Raw genomic sequence first — 16,496 nt, forward strand, 5'->3', positions numbered from 1 at the left:
TCCTGATCGCTTTATTTTGTGCAGTATTGTGTGCCTTAAGCGATTAACTTAACTATTAAATGACTGTATTATTATAATTATTTTGCTTGAAAATGTATCTGATATCATCAGATATCAGACAGAGTAGCATGTCTCACCACAGTTTCACGACCGCAATAGTTCGGTGTGATACTAAACTTATTGTTTATTAAAACTAATTTTTATGTCACTGTATAGTATTCTGTTTGAACCTTATTGTGTATCTTTAAGACGCTATTTTAATCATCGCAGTTTCAGTGTTCGTTTACCTAAATATGTCATAATGTATATGATAAGAAATATGATTTATAGCCCATGTCATTTATTTCAGTGATAGCGTGTAACCTATTGTATTTTCTACATTTCTTTGCAGAAAACATACACATACACGCTTCTCAAACAGGAAATCTGGAGTATTGCACCCTAATGGGAGACAGTTTAAAGCACATATCGTCACAGCCTACCCTACATGACGAATAAAAATAACATACACATTATATGTTATTTTTATTCGTCATGTGTGTGTGTATATATATATTAAATGAGTATGGAAAATAAAGTTGGTTTAATCTAAAAGGTTTTAGAATTATAAAATAATCTGGCATCTTTCTGAAGGCACTCTGCCTGCGCTTGAGATGCACTGTTGAATATTAGCTATGTTAATTACACAAACAATATGTTAAGCGTACATTTAGTGAACAGTTATTAAATAGCCTATATGTATTTGTTTATTTATTTATTGTAAACTTTATTATTAAGTGAAGTAAACATTTAGCTGAAATATCCGCAAGATATAAGAGCGCATGATTTATCCGTCGATCAGAAGCGCGTCAAAGTTGTGTTCGTTACTATAGCAACAGTAGAATCCGGGTACAGTGTGTTTCATAATCAATCATTGTAAAAAAAAAAAAAACTTTATCTCGAGATCACGAGAAAAATAAGTCGTGATCACGAGAAAACAACTTTTGTTATCTCGAGATCACGAGAAAGTAAGATTTATATATATATAAATATATATATAAATATATATATATACTGTACACACACACACACACACATATACATACAGTACAGTCCAAAGGGTTGGAACCACTAAGTTTCGTCTGCTCACCAAGGCTACATTTATTTAATTAAAAATACAGTAAAAACAGTAATATTGTGAAATATTATTACAATTTAAAATAACTGTGTACTATTTAAATATATTTGACCAAGTAATTTATTCCTGTGATGCAATCGTTACTCCAGTCTTCAGTGTCACATGATCCTTCAGAAATCATTCTAATATGATGATTTGCTGCTTAATAACCATTTATGACTATTTTCAATGTTGAAAACAGTTGTTTTGAATTTTCTATTCATCAAATAATCCTGAAAAAAAATATTATATAATTATATATAATTGTACACCTTGAATGTTTCTTGAGCAGCAGATCAGCATATTAGAATGATTTCTGAAGGATCACGTGACACTGAAGACTGGAGTAATGATGCTGAAAATTCAGCTTTGCATCACAGGAATAAATTACTTTGTCAAATATATTCAAATAGAAAAGTTATTTTAAATTGTAATAATATTTCACAATATTACTGTTTTTACTGTATTTTTGATTAAATAAATGTAGCCTTGGTGAGCAGACGAAACTTCTTTTAAAAACATTACAAATCTTAGTGGTTCCAAACTTTTGGACTGTACTGTATATACATATACATCTCCCTTTCGTATTGGAGAAAGGACGTTCATGCATATATTTGCTCATGTGTTTTGCAAAATGGATTTAATAATTAATTGCCAAACGTATATTGTGTTTTAACATGCAGTTTGTATGGTAATAAAAGTTCACAATGGAAAACGGATTTGCATTATTTTCCTGACGGATAAAAATAGAGAATTACGGACAGCTCAATCAAACTGTTTTAAATTATTTGTTTCAGACACCCATATTTCGGGAAAATGTGCATACATGTCAACTATGTTAGCGTCTACACCAACGGACGAAAAAGTTGTTAATTATTTATTTCTATGCGCACTTGTTCTGTGGACATTGAACGGCCACGCGCGTAAAAGACATTGTTAATGGGTTATGTTTTAAAACTACGCTATATGGACTAATACGATAACAAAATTAATTTCAGCTGGGAGACTAATCAATTAAACTAATCTGAACTCCTGCTTATTAAGAGCATTTAAAGATGGCCACCATAAAGCTAGACTGACTGACTGACTGACTGTCTGTCTGTCTAGAAGAGCAGCAAATAATCGTTGAGCAGTAGGTAATGGTAGATAGTAGTAGAAGTTCTTCAGGGTTTCTTAAAGAGATACTCATTTGACATCGAGCCTTGGATTATTGTTCTCCGTGGCTGTGAGGATGATTTGTGTTTGGGCGAGGCTCTTTTTAGGTCTCTTCCTCTTTGCTGTTGATGGCCATAGTTCAGAACCGTAAGTAGTCTATTAATAGGCCTTTGCAGTACCTGCATTCTGTTCTTTTTGTGGCTTTAGTCTTGACCAGGGGTGTCCAACTCTGCTCCTGGAGAGTTTAGCTCCAACCCCAATTAAACACAACTGAACAAGTTTATCAAGTTTTTACTAGGATACTAGAAACTTCCAGGCAGGTGTGTTGAGGCAAGATGGAGCTAAACTCTGCAGGACAATGGCCCTCCAGGACTGAGTTTGAACACCCCTATCCTTGACTCTGGCAACCACTCTCTGTGAATGTAGACCAACACAAGTAGCCTACATGCTCTTACCTGACTGTTTCTACAGGTTCTTCATGGTGACATTCCCTGCGGTGATTGAGTCTTGCAGTAATGCCAAATTGTGTGCAGTTCTTGTGAAACCCAAAGATAGTCTCACAATGACCATTTCTCTGCTTGATGAAAAAAACCGGACAACTCTACTTGTGCAGCAGAGTTCTGCTTCTGCAGAGATTTTCCGCTGCTTTAATTTCCAGGTCTGTTATCATCCTACACACAAGTCATTGGTTTAGTTTGCTGTACGTTAACCTGTTTCTTGACAGGCACCTCAAGTTGATGTGGAGTCAGTGCAGAAGATCGTGGTGGAAGTTGAAGGGACGTCCTTCAAATTGACCGAAGAGAGGAAAGTCATGTTCAGGCGTTACCTGCCCTTGACCTTTATCCAAACAGACAAACCCATCTACAATCCAGGACAAACTGGTGAGCTACAAATGACGCTTGGATGACTATTGGAGTATAGAAAGTGAAGTTTGAGCGTTTATTGACGATTCTCATATTTGCAGTGAATTTCAGAGTTGTTACGATGGATGCCAAGTTTGTGCCTCTTGATCAGATGGTAAGGCCTGGTTTCTTTTGACATTCTGAGCAATCTTTCTGCAAATTGTGAAATACTGCATGTCTTTAGATGGACAAAATTCAGTCCATTATAATTGTGCTGCCCAATACAAGGTAATTGCGTAAGCATGTTTGAGTAATATTACTGTCTCTGTCTTGCAGTACAGTCTTGTGGTTGTGGAGGTGAGTGTTCCAGTCTTGAGAGTGTATATATAAAATAGAGTATAAATAAAATATATAGAGTATATATAAAATATATAGAGGGTAAAATATATAGGGGGGGGGGATATATAAAATATATAGGGGGGGGGGATATATAAAATATATAGGGGGGGGGGGGATATATAAAATATATGGGGGGGGGATATATAAAATATATAGGGGGGGGATATATAAAATATATAGGGGGGGGGGGGATATATAAAATATATAGGGGGGGGATATATAAAATATATGGGGGGATATATAAAATATATGGGGGGGATATATAAAATATATATGGGGGGGGGGATATATAAAATAAATATGGGGGGGGGGATATATAAAATATATAGGGGGGGGGGATATATAAAATATATAGGGGGGGGGGATATATAAAATATATAGGGGGGGGGATATATAAAATATATGGGGGGGATATATAAAATATATAGGGGGGATATATAAAATATATAGAGGGTGTGAATATATGAATGATCTGTTTGTTTTAATAGGACAACAATGATAACCGGATTGGTCAGTGGACAAATGTTTCCTCAACGAGGTGGATATTGCAGCTTTCTCACAAGTTGAACCCAGAGGCTCAGATAGGGATGTACAAACTAAAAGCTTTTATTGGTGACCGAGAGATCTCCCAGGTTTTTGAGGTGAAAAAATATGGTAAGTTATGCTTAAGTGCACAGTCAACAGTACAATCGCAGATCTGAGGCCCTAATTTTAACAAGTTGTTTCTGGTTTAGTTTTACCCAAGTTTGATGTCACCTTAACTGCACCACAGATGTATAGTGTTGGAGATGTGGGACTGAAAGTTGAGGCTTGTGCCAAGTGAGTTTTGAGCCTTGAGGTTTTTTTTTGCCTTGAGGTTGGTCAGTCCTCTATATTTCTCCTCTATATTTCTCCTCTATATTTCTCCTCTATATTTCTATTTCCCAGATACACATATGGGCAACCTGTACCTGGTCAAGTGTTGGTGGAAGTGTGCCGTGATCCATTTCCTCATGTTTCGGTTCCTAAGGTGACTCGTCTGTGCCTGAATACAACCGCGGAGGTCTGTGACTGCTGCTGTACAGTGCAAGTTTTTATTCTTCAGCATGTCATTGACTTAAATGACCATCTGTGTTCTGCTCTCAGATGAACGCCACAGGCTGTGCCTCACTTACTGTCGATACATCAGTGTTTTTCAAATCCAAATTTGAAAATTATTTGCAAGATACTTTTCTTGTGAATATGAATGTCACTGAGGAGGGAACAGGTAAGCTATTGGCTGATACAAATCAATGGCACATGTTTTGATGTTTTATCTGGTGTGCTCATTTTTTTTTTCTCTTTTTTTTTTTTTTTTTTGGGGACCCCCCCCCCCCCCCCCCCCAAGACATAGTAATGTCAAAATCTGCAACGGTGTCCATTACGTTTGAAGTTGGAAAAGTCACATTTGTGTATTTGTTTTTTGAGCCTGGATCTACTATTAATGGAAAGGCAAGTATAAGGTCATCCCTTGTTCCAAAAGCCTTTTCTTTTATCCTAAACTTAATCTTTCCCAACAGATCTCTGTAACTCAATTCAATGGGACCCCATTGGTGAGCAAAATGGTTTATCTCTTGGATAGTTCCAGCTGGCCCTACAAGCTGCTGTTGAATTTGACTACAAACCAGTATGGACTGGCCCCATTCTCCCTCAACACTACTGATTTTCCTAAAGCTAATCTTCTTCTAGTGGTAGGTATATGTATGTCTTTAAATGAAGACATTTGTCATACGAAACCAATTCCATTTGTTGTTCCCCAGGCTAGTGCGACTCCAGAGATTGTTTATGATCACAAGTCGCCATACTTCACTACAGATACAAAGGTTGTTCAGCTTCTCAAACCTGCTTCGGACTACCCATCATTCAGTGAACTGACTATAGTGAAGCTTACGCAGCCATTAAAATGTGGTGCTACATATACAGTGACTGTAAAATATTCATTTTTTGGAGAGACTATTGACTACAACACTGATATCATCTATATGGTGAGTGGACATTTGGGTTTTGTCATCTTTGATTGATGTGTGCTGTCTGCCATTGCTTATGCACTCTTTCTGTAATGTCAGGTCTTGTCCAGAGGAGTGATCATCCTCCATGAATTTCAGAGGGTTCAGGCATGGGTTTGTGAAACGAGTGGCTCCGTGTCATTCCAGCTGCCTGTCAGTGTTGATATGGCTCCAGTAGTGCAGATTCTGGTCTACTGTGTTCTGCCCAGTGAGAATGTGGTGGTTGGTAGTGCATCATTTGAGACTGAAATGTGTTTCCAAAACCAGGTATGATGTACACTACCACTTAGCTTTATATTCTCCTCTTGTGGCCAGTAGTGATTGTGTCCTACAGTGTGTGTGCTGTATGGTAGTGATGTAGTGGTTGTGAAAGATTCATGAAATTTGAGAATCTTTAAAATTGCTCAAACGAAGTTGTCCAATGCAGGTCAGGTGAGGGCGTTACTGATTAATATGCTCGATCTTTTTTTTTTTTTTTTTTTTTATTATTATTTGTGTACAATCCTGAGTTTATCCTAATTCACTGATACTACTGGAAATGTTTAAAGAAGCCTTTAACACAATCATTTGGAAACGTTAGAATACCTCAAATTGAGCTGAAGTGCTGTTTGAAAGTGCAGTTCCTTTCAGAGGTGCAAAATTCACCAGTTTCTTCCCCAAGTGAAAAGCTAAATTTGGCTGGTTGTGATGACCTATGACTGGTCGGTGCAATGTGTCCCTTACTCGATTTTACTTCAGTAAACTGGGTTGAGTTTTTGGCTGCACCTCTTGATTTACCCCATTTCCACCAACAGCCCCCCACCCCCCCACCCCCATCTCATTTGTGAAATTATTCAATCTATTTGGAATATTAGAACAAAATAACCCCATAGAGCTGCTTCTTGTTCCAGGTGTCTTTGCAGTTCTCTCCCGCTACAGCGGTTCCTGGTGAGGATAATGTCTTGACAGTCTCTGCTCAACCAGGGTCCCTGTGTGGCCTCAGTGCTGTAGATCAGAGCGTCCGGATCATGGAGTCAGGAAGACGTCTGAGTGCTGATATGGTATCAATGTACCACTGACCAGATTTGCAATTTGAACTTTTTTAAATGTGGACTTGAATCCATTGCTGACATTTGGTCTTTATGTTGGCTTTAAGTTTAATCCTCTTATCCTAAGACCCCTTTGTCCATCTTGTAATTGTTTTTAACTAGATTAATGTCTTGATTCTCAGGTGTTCAACTTGCTCCCATTGCGGTCGCTATCAGGTTATCCATATGAAGTTGAGGATGAACAGGAATGTCTGAACGTTCGACCACGTCGAGCTGTTCCTGCAGACCATGCATACGAAACCTTCAAGGTAGAAAACGACTTGTAATCGTATCAACTGATGCTCATTGAGCACATTCTTGACCACACAATGTCTGCTATGCATAATCGGTTTGTATAAACGTGTTAAGCTGTTTATAACCTTACTCCAATAAAGGAAAACGGGTCAAGCCTAAACTGCTCGACACTGCTATATTTTTGCCCGACATATAAATGCATCAACTGGTGTTCCGTCTGCTTATTGAAACACACATGTCTGAGAGGGGAAAGCATTCTTAAGTGCATCCAGACAAGGCGAGTGCTTTGCAGTAAGGGAAGAGAATGTATCGCAAACTGATGTTCTTGACCCAAGAAATGAGAAAATGAGTGCTCATTTTGTGCAGTCAACGTAGAAGTGGTACAGTCAAGATACTGCATCTGTTAGACTATCCCGAGGTGTGCCTCATCCCAGTCCTCTTAATTGGCAATTGAATGAACACCTAAAACTAAAACTGGGGACACAAGACCCTCTGTCTACCTTCCTTCAATGCTGAGAGCAGCACTTAAAACATAAAATCTTTCAGTCTGTAACTGCATGAGTATGGAGTCCCTCTGACATGTTGGATTACTTAGTATTCCATGCATTATCGGTTGTGAAGCATTGAGTCAAATTTTATTAAAGTCTTGTAAATGCAGTGTACTTGCATTAATGGGCTATGGTTATTGGGTTGCATGTAAACTGGGATAATGGGTTATTTTGATAAGCTTTTTTTTTTTTTCTTTTTTCTCCTTGTGCTGTTGCTCTGACAGAGTGTGGGGTTGAAGATAGCAACAAATCTGCCTGTCCGGGAACCTCAGTGTCTGACGTACCGAAGCCTGAATTACTATCGAAAATTCCGTTATGGTAGGTCTGTTAGGTTCTTGATCTAGACATGGCCATACAACTTTGTAAAACAAGATGAGGAATAACTTGACTAATGTTTAAGGTTTTCTCTGTAACTGCCTTTATGTATGCATATGTATATATGTGCTGTTACTGAATGTGAAGTTTAACATGATTCACTACATCTTGTTTACTTTTACTAATATCTAAATGGTGACAACATTGAGAATTTTATCCTCATTCACACGGACCCTCAAATGACAACTCTTGCATGCCAGGCCAGTAGTTGAAGTCCCTTTGTAAAGTAACGCTATGCACGTATTTGCAATATCCATATACATTGTGGATAACTTATAGGTCTGGTGGACCAAGTAAGAAATAACTTTCCGATTTAATTATGGGTGGGTCACAGGTGGATGAGTCCTATTAACTGATCATCTCTGTTTCAGTGAATTTTGGTCAGCCTCTAGATGTTGCAAAACCTGGTTTGCCTCTTCTTCGAGAAAGTGCTGGAGGTGAGACTTCTTCTTTTGAAGTGACTGTCAGGACTTACTTTCCAGAAACATGGATCTGGCAGCTTGCTCAAGTGGGGTTAGTGACGTCTTGTTCCATCTATAGCTACTTGCCCAAATGTCGTCCTCATTTCTAATTTTCTGGTGTAATTTCTTCAGAGACTCTGGATCCACACAAGTTCCCCTCACAGTTCCTGACACCATTACCACATGGGAGACGGAGGCATTCTGTCTATCCTCCAATGGTCTCGGTCTGGCTCCTCCTGCTCTGCTGACAGTCTTCCAGCCCTTTTTTCTGGAGCTCTCCCTGCCGTACTCCATCGTCCGTGGGGAGACTTTTGTACTGAAGGCCACAGTTTTCAACTATCTGCCCAAGTGCATCATGGTCTGACTTGGATTTGTCTTTTTATATAAATGATCTGCATGTCCTGTATCTTCACTCCGTGTACTCATGTCTTGGCAGATTCAAGTAACTCCAGCTTCATCCATGGACTTCACTCTTCAACCTTATGTTGATCCATATTCATCTTGTCTCTGTGCTAATGAGAGAAAGACCTTCAAATGGGATTTTACTGCTTCTGTTCTTGGTCAGTTTTGAACTGTCCCTCTTAAATTGAGTGTATTAGGTGTTGCTCACTTCCTGTCTGTCACTGCAGGAGCTGTCAATGTGACTGTCAATGCTTCAGCTGAACCATACCAGACTCAATGTGGCACTGAGGCTGTGTCTGTGCCGACAAGAGGACGCGTTGATGTAGTCACTCAAAGTCTACTTGTTCTGGTGAGTTTTAACATACCTTCTGGAGTTTGATCATGGAGCTCATGCTGTTACTGATGGTGTTGCTTTTTATAGGCTGAAGGAGTTGAGAGGACAAACACCCAGAGTTGGTTATTGTGTCCAAAGGGTTTGTTTGCAATCAATGATTCCCAAACACATTATCCCTGTACAGCCAAACATGAGCCTAGTGCTCAATGCTGATCCATTCTGTTCAATCTGCAGGAAACGTTCTTTCTGAAGATGTGAATTTGACTCTTCCAACAAATGTGGTTCAGGGATCAGCTAGATGCTCTGTTTCAGTCCTTGGTAAAACACTTAATTGAAAAGAAACTAACATGTGATGTTTGGAACTCTTTTTGATGTGAGTTTCATGCTTGACCTCTTATAGGGGACATAATGGGTCGTGCGCTGAAGAATCTGGATAAGCTATTGCAGATGCCGTATGGCTGTGGAGAACAGAATATGATTGTTCTTGCTCCCAATATTTACATCTTGCAGTACCTGGAAGTCACGGGGCAACTCACCGCAGCCATCCGAGAGACTGCCATAGGCTACCTTCAGAGTGGTATGGACGTGCAAATCCATTGAGTATTGGAGAATAAATCTGAAGGACATTTCAGTGAAGATGTCAGCCTCTAAGCTACCCACCATGTGGTTTTTGCCCTGAACAGGATACCAAGGACAGCTGAACTACAGGCACAGTGATGGATCTTTCAGCACATTTGGTTATGATGCACCTAATACATGGTGAGTTTCACACTGTACATTCTAGTGTTGTGTATCCTTTGTCACCAGTGGTCTAAGCTCAGTTTAACGAAACCTCCTCCATGACCAGGTTGACTACCTTTGTCCTGAGGTCTTTTGGTCTAGCGACACGCTTTGTCTTCATCGATCCGAATGTCCTTCAGAGTGCTAAGAACTGGATAATAAGCCAGCAGGGTTCAAATGGCTGTTTCATACAACAGGGAACTTTGTACCACAATGATATGAAGGTACGTGTGTTATCAAATGGAGTGTAACCCATAGACTTCAAGTTTTTAACCCATATGCTGGTGTGTTTTAGGGTGGAGTTGGGGATAATGTGACCATGACCGCCTACATTGTTGCATCTCTGCTTGAACTAGGCATCCCTGCCACAGTAAAAACCTCTCCACTTGCATGAGCTCCTAGCAGATGACCTTCCTGTTCTGGCTGTTGTCTGATTTCCTTTTGCTTTCAGGATCCTGTCATCACCAATGCTCTGTCATGCTTGAGGCCTGTTGTTGGGAACCTGGGAAACACTTACACCACAGCTCTGCTGGCCTACACCTTTAGTCTGGCTGGAGAGACCAGCACTCGATCACAGCTTTTAACCTTCTTAAACAACCTTACCATTTCTGAAGGTTGGTTTATTTTTTTTTTTTTCCAGCATCTTGTTTGAGATGTTGGTTCATCGGGTCCTTTTGACATCAACTTACACTCCTCAGTCTCATCTTTAGGCACTAAGCTCCACTGGTCTCAGACTTCATCTGGTGATACTCTGGCGGTAGAGATCAGCTCTTATGTGTTGCTAGCGGTTCTCACTGAACAGTCTCTCACAGCAGCTACTCTGGGCTATGCTAACCGCATTGTCAACTGGCTTGTGACCCAGCAGAATCCCTATGGAGGCTTTTCCTCTACCCAGGTACCTCCTGACCAAACATGAGTGCAATCATTTGAGTGGATTTTTTTTTTTTTTTGCTTTTTATATATATCTGGTGCTTGTTTTTAGGACACTGTGGTGGCTCTTCATGCCCTGTCTGTGTATGCTGCTAAAGTGTTCAGTGTGGACGGCTCCAGCAATATTACTGTACAGTCCTCGGTGGCAGGAGGAGAGTCTTATAGCTTCACACTGAATCGGGACAACCGGCTGTTGTATCAGGAGAAGACCTTGAAGAACATTACTGGCAAATATAGTGTTAATGTCACCGGATCCACATGTGTATCTGTGCAGGTCTGTATCTTCACCCCCCCCCCCCCTCCATTTATGTCTGTGTACTTCCTTATTCTCGTTTGCTCTGAACTTGTACCGTAGGTTGTGTGTTTCTACAACATCCCGACACCCATTAACGTCACTAAATCGCTGAGTGTCGAAGCAAAGGTTAAGGCAGACTGCCAACCGCTTGGAGCCAATCTCATCTTGAGCTTCACGGTGAAGTAAGAATAGCATTGGCCTTGTCCTGAAACCAGCTTGTGTTTCTGACTTGTGTTTGATCCTGTTGACTAAAGCTCTTTTTATTCCCTAATCACCCTCATTCAGTTACAATGGTACAAAAGCAAGCACTAACATGGTTATTGTGGACATTAAGCTCCTGTCTGGCTTCACAGCAGATACGTCACCGGTTTGTATGCATTAAGATGACTTAGAAAGTCCCAATATGCTTGACTCTTTCAGATTTATGTAAACAATGGTCTTTTCCCCTCAGCTTGGTTCTCCACCCCAATCGTTTGCCCCGCTGGTGGAGCGGGTTGATGCTGTAGATGATCGTGTCCTAGTGTATCTGAAAGAGGTGAGACTTTGTACACTGGGTATATTCACTAGCTGCCATAATCTTCAGTGCTGTGTATGTGCTGCTGTTCTGATCTCTTCTGTCTCACAGGTTTCCAAAGGTGTCCCCATGACTTACACTTTGAAGCTGAATCAGGTTCTTGCAGTGAATGATCTCAAGCCAGCTGTCGTCAATGTTTATGACTACTATCAGACAAGTACGCTTTCCTCACAATCATTTTTTTTAGACACAATTGTGCAGCCCTATCATGTTTTGCTCTGGCTTAATTCCATGATCCTGCTCACTTCCTGTTGCTCTTTCAGGTGATTCATTTGAGACCACCTACACATCCCCATGTCCATGATTTGATTCAGTATGACTACAGAATGCATGACTTGAATAAATTTCAATAAGTTTTCAAACCTTTGCACTTTCTATTCTTCCTGTGTGAGGTTCTTATAACATAACATTACAGAAATACTACTTTAGGCAGTTGCTTTTAACTTTGCTTTTGAGTTTTCACTTTCTGGTTTATTTGAAAACGGGACTCAACTGAATCAGTAGTCTTATATTGCCGTTGGCCTACCTTGTAAATCTCCAAGAGAATGTAGGGTTGTAAAATCCTAAACTGTAGATGGACTAAAATATACTTGCAAAGGACACTGCAAAGTCAGGACAGTGATTATAGCTCTCATTTGTCTTTGGTGTTAAAAGACAGCTCTCAAAATCTTTCACTTTTGGAAAGGGTTTATGCAAAATGTGCTGCAGCACTCCAGCTGACAGAGTTCAGGGGGGTGAGGTTTACACACAGCTTTTACTTGCCTTCATCTGTTACATGCGCACAATAAGTGGGTGGGCAATATGCTAATGTGTTATGTCACGACAAAATGGCTTAGGATTTGACTTATAAACGACTCTTTATTGACTCAGTTGACTCAATTTGAGAGACAATAACTTGATATATGGTGCACTTTCAGATTAAAAACTTTGCAGGAGTTTTTCATTCACTTGGAGTTACACACTACATGAAGGGTAAAAAAAAAGCTACACAATAGGAGCACTTTAAATGCATTGTCCTTGTTCAAAAAATGTGGCTGGCTACCTCTCACGGAAGTTTTTTTTTTTTTAAAGTTTTGTCGTGATCACACGTTTTACGGTGATTCTGAAATACTGTACCCTGATTCTACTGTTGCTATAGCAACAAACACAACTTTGACGTGCATTTGATCGGATAAAACATGCGCTCTTATATCGCTGGTATTTCAGCTAAATGTTTTCACTTACAATAAAATAGGCTAATCACTGTTAAACAAAATGTTAAGCGTACATTTATTGAATATAACAGAGCATCTCAAGTGCAGGCAGAGTGCCTTCAGAAAGATTCCAGATTATTCTATAATTCTAAAACCTTTTAGATTAAACTAACCTTATTTTCCATACTCAAAATATTTTTATTCATAATGTAGGATAGGCTGTGATATCATGTGCGTTAAACGGTCTTCCTATCTTACATTAAAGGTACAATATGTAAAATTTTTGCAGTAAAATATCCAAAAACCACTAGGCAAGTGTTATATATTTTGTCCAGCTGATTACAATCTGTTTAAAACTACTTGTAAATCATGAGAGAATTCCCATTTTAAACAGACGGGGCAGTGCAGTCGCCTATCAAGTTCCCTTTGTTACCGCCTTTACTGACGTAGAAACCACATGACAACAGTGCCGTGGACAAATGCGGAAGTAGTGTCTAGCGTCCAGCAAACCACTAGCTTGCTTCAAGCAGTTCCTTATTTACTACTTGCACGTTTTATGGTGGATTGTTATTTATGGAACATAATTACTGTTTACCATCTGACGTTGGTTCTGTCGACAAGGACAGCTCCCGTAAACTCATGACCGGAAAAGCGGAAGCGGCGCCGGCGACTGTGTCATAAAAGTCCCGCTGCTCGTGAGGCGTGTGTTGATTAATCGCTCCAGCTCCTTGTTCAGCTCCCGCAACACTCGGCCCTGCTCTGCTTCATACTACAGTAACGTTAATAATTGCATCCACGAACATGAGTTCTTCCAGACTCCAATCCCTATTCTTTTGCACCGTCCTTTGAGATGGAGACCACATGTCCCAAGTTTCCGCTCTAAAACTTGGCGTCATCAAACTACGCCTTTGTTTTGAATAGGCTTCTAGCGACCTCTAGCGGAAAAAAATATCACATTGTACCTTTTTAAAGAGGTGCAAGATTTCCAAAAAAAACTAAATCAGTTGATGGCTAAAACAATAGCGTGTATGTGTTTCCTACAAGGAAATGTAGAAAATACAATGGGTCACTATCACTGAATTAAATGATATTAAAAAATCATATCTTAAGTGACATATTTAGGTAAACGAACACTGAAACTGCGATTAAAATAGCGTCATAAAGATATACACGATAAGGTTCAAACGATACTATTCAGTGACATAATTAGGCTAGGGCTAAACTTATTGCTTATTAAAACTATCACACCGAACTATTGCGGTCATGAAACTGTGGTGAGGCAAGTCAGAACAATAACAGATAGCCTACACTTTCAAGCAAAATAATTATAATCATTTAACAGTTAAGTTAATCGTTTAAGGCACACAATACTGCACAAAATAAAGCTATCACAAAAACTATATCTCTCCGAAACTTGTACAATCTAAGCCAATATGAACTAATACAGTAAAGTGGATATTTACAACATCACTAGTTATATTTGGTAATATACTGCCATCTGTTGGCACATTTGTGTAATTTAGAGAAGAGATTAGGCTTGTTTGAGATGAGCAAATTCTGCGCAGAACCGATCACCGGTGATCACCGCGAGATGCATGCCGGTTAGAAATGTGTCTGAGGGTGGGCCGCCCTGCTCTGATGTCATGCCGACGTGTGTCAAAAACCTCTCGCGAGGGCAAGGCGGCCTCATCTGCAGTCGAGCGCAGTTGCTCTCCACCGACTGCTGACCAAAAGCACGATGGGAAACGACTTGCTGATGACACAGCTTAAAATACCATTTTATGTGTATAAATTATGTGTGAATATGCCTAAACTCGCTGACACTGCGATCTCTCTCTATGGGTTATGTGATTGTTGTCAGATTTATAAAAATATATAAAAACATGTCTATAATTAAAGTAAAAATGATTGATATACACATATTTCGAATGGAAATATATACTTAGTACTTAGTACTAAAATAAGTACTTTCGGGTGTATTTTTCATTGTTTATTTTCATATAAAAGCAACAAATTAAATTACATCCAGTTTATCAGCAACACAGCGCACGAGTGTGAATCCCGCGATATCCGCCTTTGATCTCGTAGGTTCTGATCCACTACGAGAACAGAGAACTGTTCGTCTTGCCTGCACTTTTTTCACTCCTCCCCTAACTGCAGCCGCCTACTCTCGGCTGAACTTCAGGCGAGGCTAGGCGCATCTCAAACAAGCCTATTAAGTCGTGAGCACGAGAAAACAACTTTTGTTATCTCGAGATCACAAGAAAACAACTTAATTTTCTCATGACCTTGAGATAACATAAGTCGTGATCACGAGAAAACAAGATAGAAAAAAATAATCCATGGCCGTTTAGGGCTTCCGTAGTTTAGTATAGGCCTACTTCGTAAATCAACAATTATTAAACGCATTTAAAGTGGATCTAGTTTTAACAGAAAAGGAAGCTGATGTGCATTCTAAAAAGTAAAATTTCATAATGTATGAATGTAGCCAGATGAAGGCTTCAGTAAAAAAGTGGAAGAGTGCTAGAAGATGAGAGCATAGGTGACAGGAAGAACATCCAGCGGATTTATCATGAGATACAAGTCAACTTGCGCATTCTGCGTACGGTCGTCTGCTGGAAGCAAGTTATTTGAATTTATAATTTATAAATATGGATATTTTTCTTACAAAAATGCATCGATTCACTTCAGAAGGCCTTTATTAAGCCCCTGGAGCCATGTGGATTACTTTTTTTTCAATAGACAGATGCATTATTTTTGGCTTTAAAATGCTCATTAGTTTAAAGTCGGCATGAAGTGGAAGTTGCAAAATTGTATTTTCTTCTCTACTGTCAAGTCAAGTCAAATTTATTTATATAGCGCTTTTACAATTGGTAATTGTTTCAAAGCCGCTTTACATATTAGAAGCACAGAAAAAAGGGAAGTGGTTAAAAATAAGCTGTACAAACAAGCGTGGTAATATGTAACATATACAAGATGGTGCTACATTAAGCCAATGTCGGCTGACTCCCAGGGGTGGAAAAAAACCCCTAGGAGAAAAACCCAGCGTGCTAGCACTGGGAAAAAAGTCCTAGGAGGGAAAAAACCCCTTGGAAGATATATATATAATATATGTAAATGGATATGGAGATCAAAATCTGAATTATACATTTTTATTATAGAGATTAAATATAGATTATATATAAATATATGTAAGCGGATACGGGGATTAAAAATCTGAATTATAGATGCAGCCAGAACTGGATCTGTAGGCCCATTGTCTCCTGGGCTACGTTGTAGTCGGGTCCAGACACAGGTTCTCCATCTGATCTGGATACGGCCTGGATCCAGCACCCGGCAAACCTCAGGATAAGCAGAGAGACTGATATTAGCGTAGATGCCATTCTTATTCTGATGTACAGGTATATCTAGTGTTATAGGAAATGTTCTCGGTTCCGGCCGGCCTAATTATTGCAGCGTAACAATCCTTTAACGGATTTGAAAAATGTTAATGTATTGATAATGTGTTATGTGTATGCAAGAGCAAAGAGATGTGTTTTTAGTCTAGATTTAAACTGACAGTGTCTGCTTCCTGAACAATGCTAGGAAGATTGTTCCAGAGTTTAGGTGCTAAATAAGGATCTGCCGCCTTCAGTTGATTTTGATATTCTGGGTATTATCAACTGGCCTGAATTTTGAGATCGCAATAAACGTGATGAATAGTTGG

General features: G+C 39.4%; 1 protein-coding gene across 2 annotated transcripts; it reads left to right on the forward strand.

Annotated features, from left to right (window-relative positions):
• Positions 1-2,278: 2,278 nt before the first annotated feature.
• On the forward strand, positions 2,279-11,930 carry LOC137008696 (alpha-2-macroglobulin-like protein 1). Of its 2 annotated transcripts, none has more exons than XM_067370391.1 (34): positions 2,279-2,458; positions 2,783-2,969; positions 3,036-3,192; positions 3,276-3,328; positions 3,490-3,510; positions 4,041-4,206; positions 4,287-4,371; positions 4,480-4,594; positions 4,678-4,798; positions 4,919-5,022; positions 5,091-5,261; positions 5,331-5,555; positions 5,637-5,843; positions 6,467-6,616; positions 6,787-6,912; positions 7,671-7,764; positions 8,193-8,334; positions 8,415-8,640; positions 8,719-8,842; positions 8,912-9,033; positions 9,106-9,157; positions 9,253-9,336; positions 9,419-9,595; positions 9,702-9,777; positions 9,866-10,022; positions 10,094-10,168; positions 10,250-10,412; positions 10,497-10,693; positions 10,781-11,002; positions 11,084-11,205; positions 11,309-11,390; positions 11,475-11,558; positions 11,649-11,754; positions 11,861-11,930. In XM_067370391.1, exons 1-34 carry the CDS (start codon positions 2,388-2,390, stop codon positions 11,899-11,901), a joined length of 4,305 nt encoding a protein of 1,434 aa, XP_067226492.1. In that variant the 5' UTR covers positions 2,279-2,387; the 3' UTR covers positions 11,902-11,930. The 2 variants fall into 2 exon arrangements, with proteins under 2 accessions (XP_067226492.1, XP_067226498.1); XM_067370397.1 differs by having other exon boundaries at positions 10,509-10,693.
• Positions 11,931-16,496: the final 4,566 nt, after the last annotated feature.

Source organism: Chanodichthys erythropterus, chromosome 3 (assembly GCF_024489055.1).
Source record: "Chanodichthys erythropterus isolate Z2021 chromosome 3, ASM2448905v1, whole genome shotgun sequence".
Classification (NCBI taxonomy): Eukaryota; Metazoa; Chordata; class Actinopteri; order Cypriniformes; family Xenocyprididae; genus Chanodichthys; species Chanodichthys erythropterus.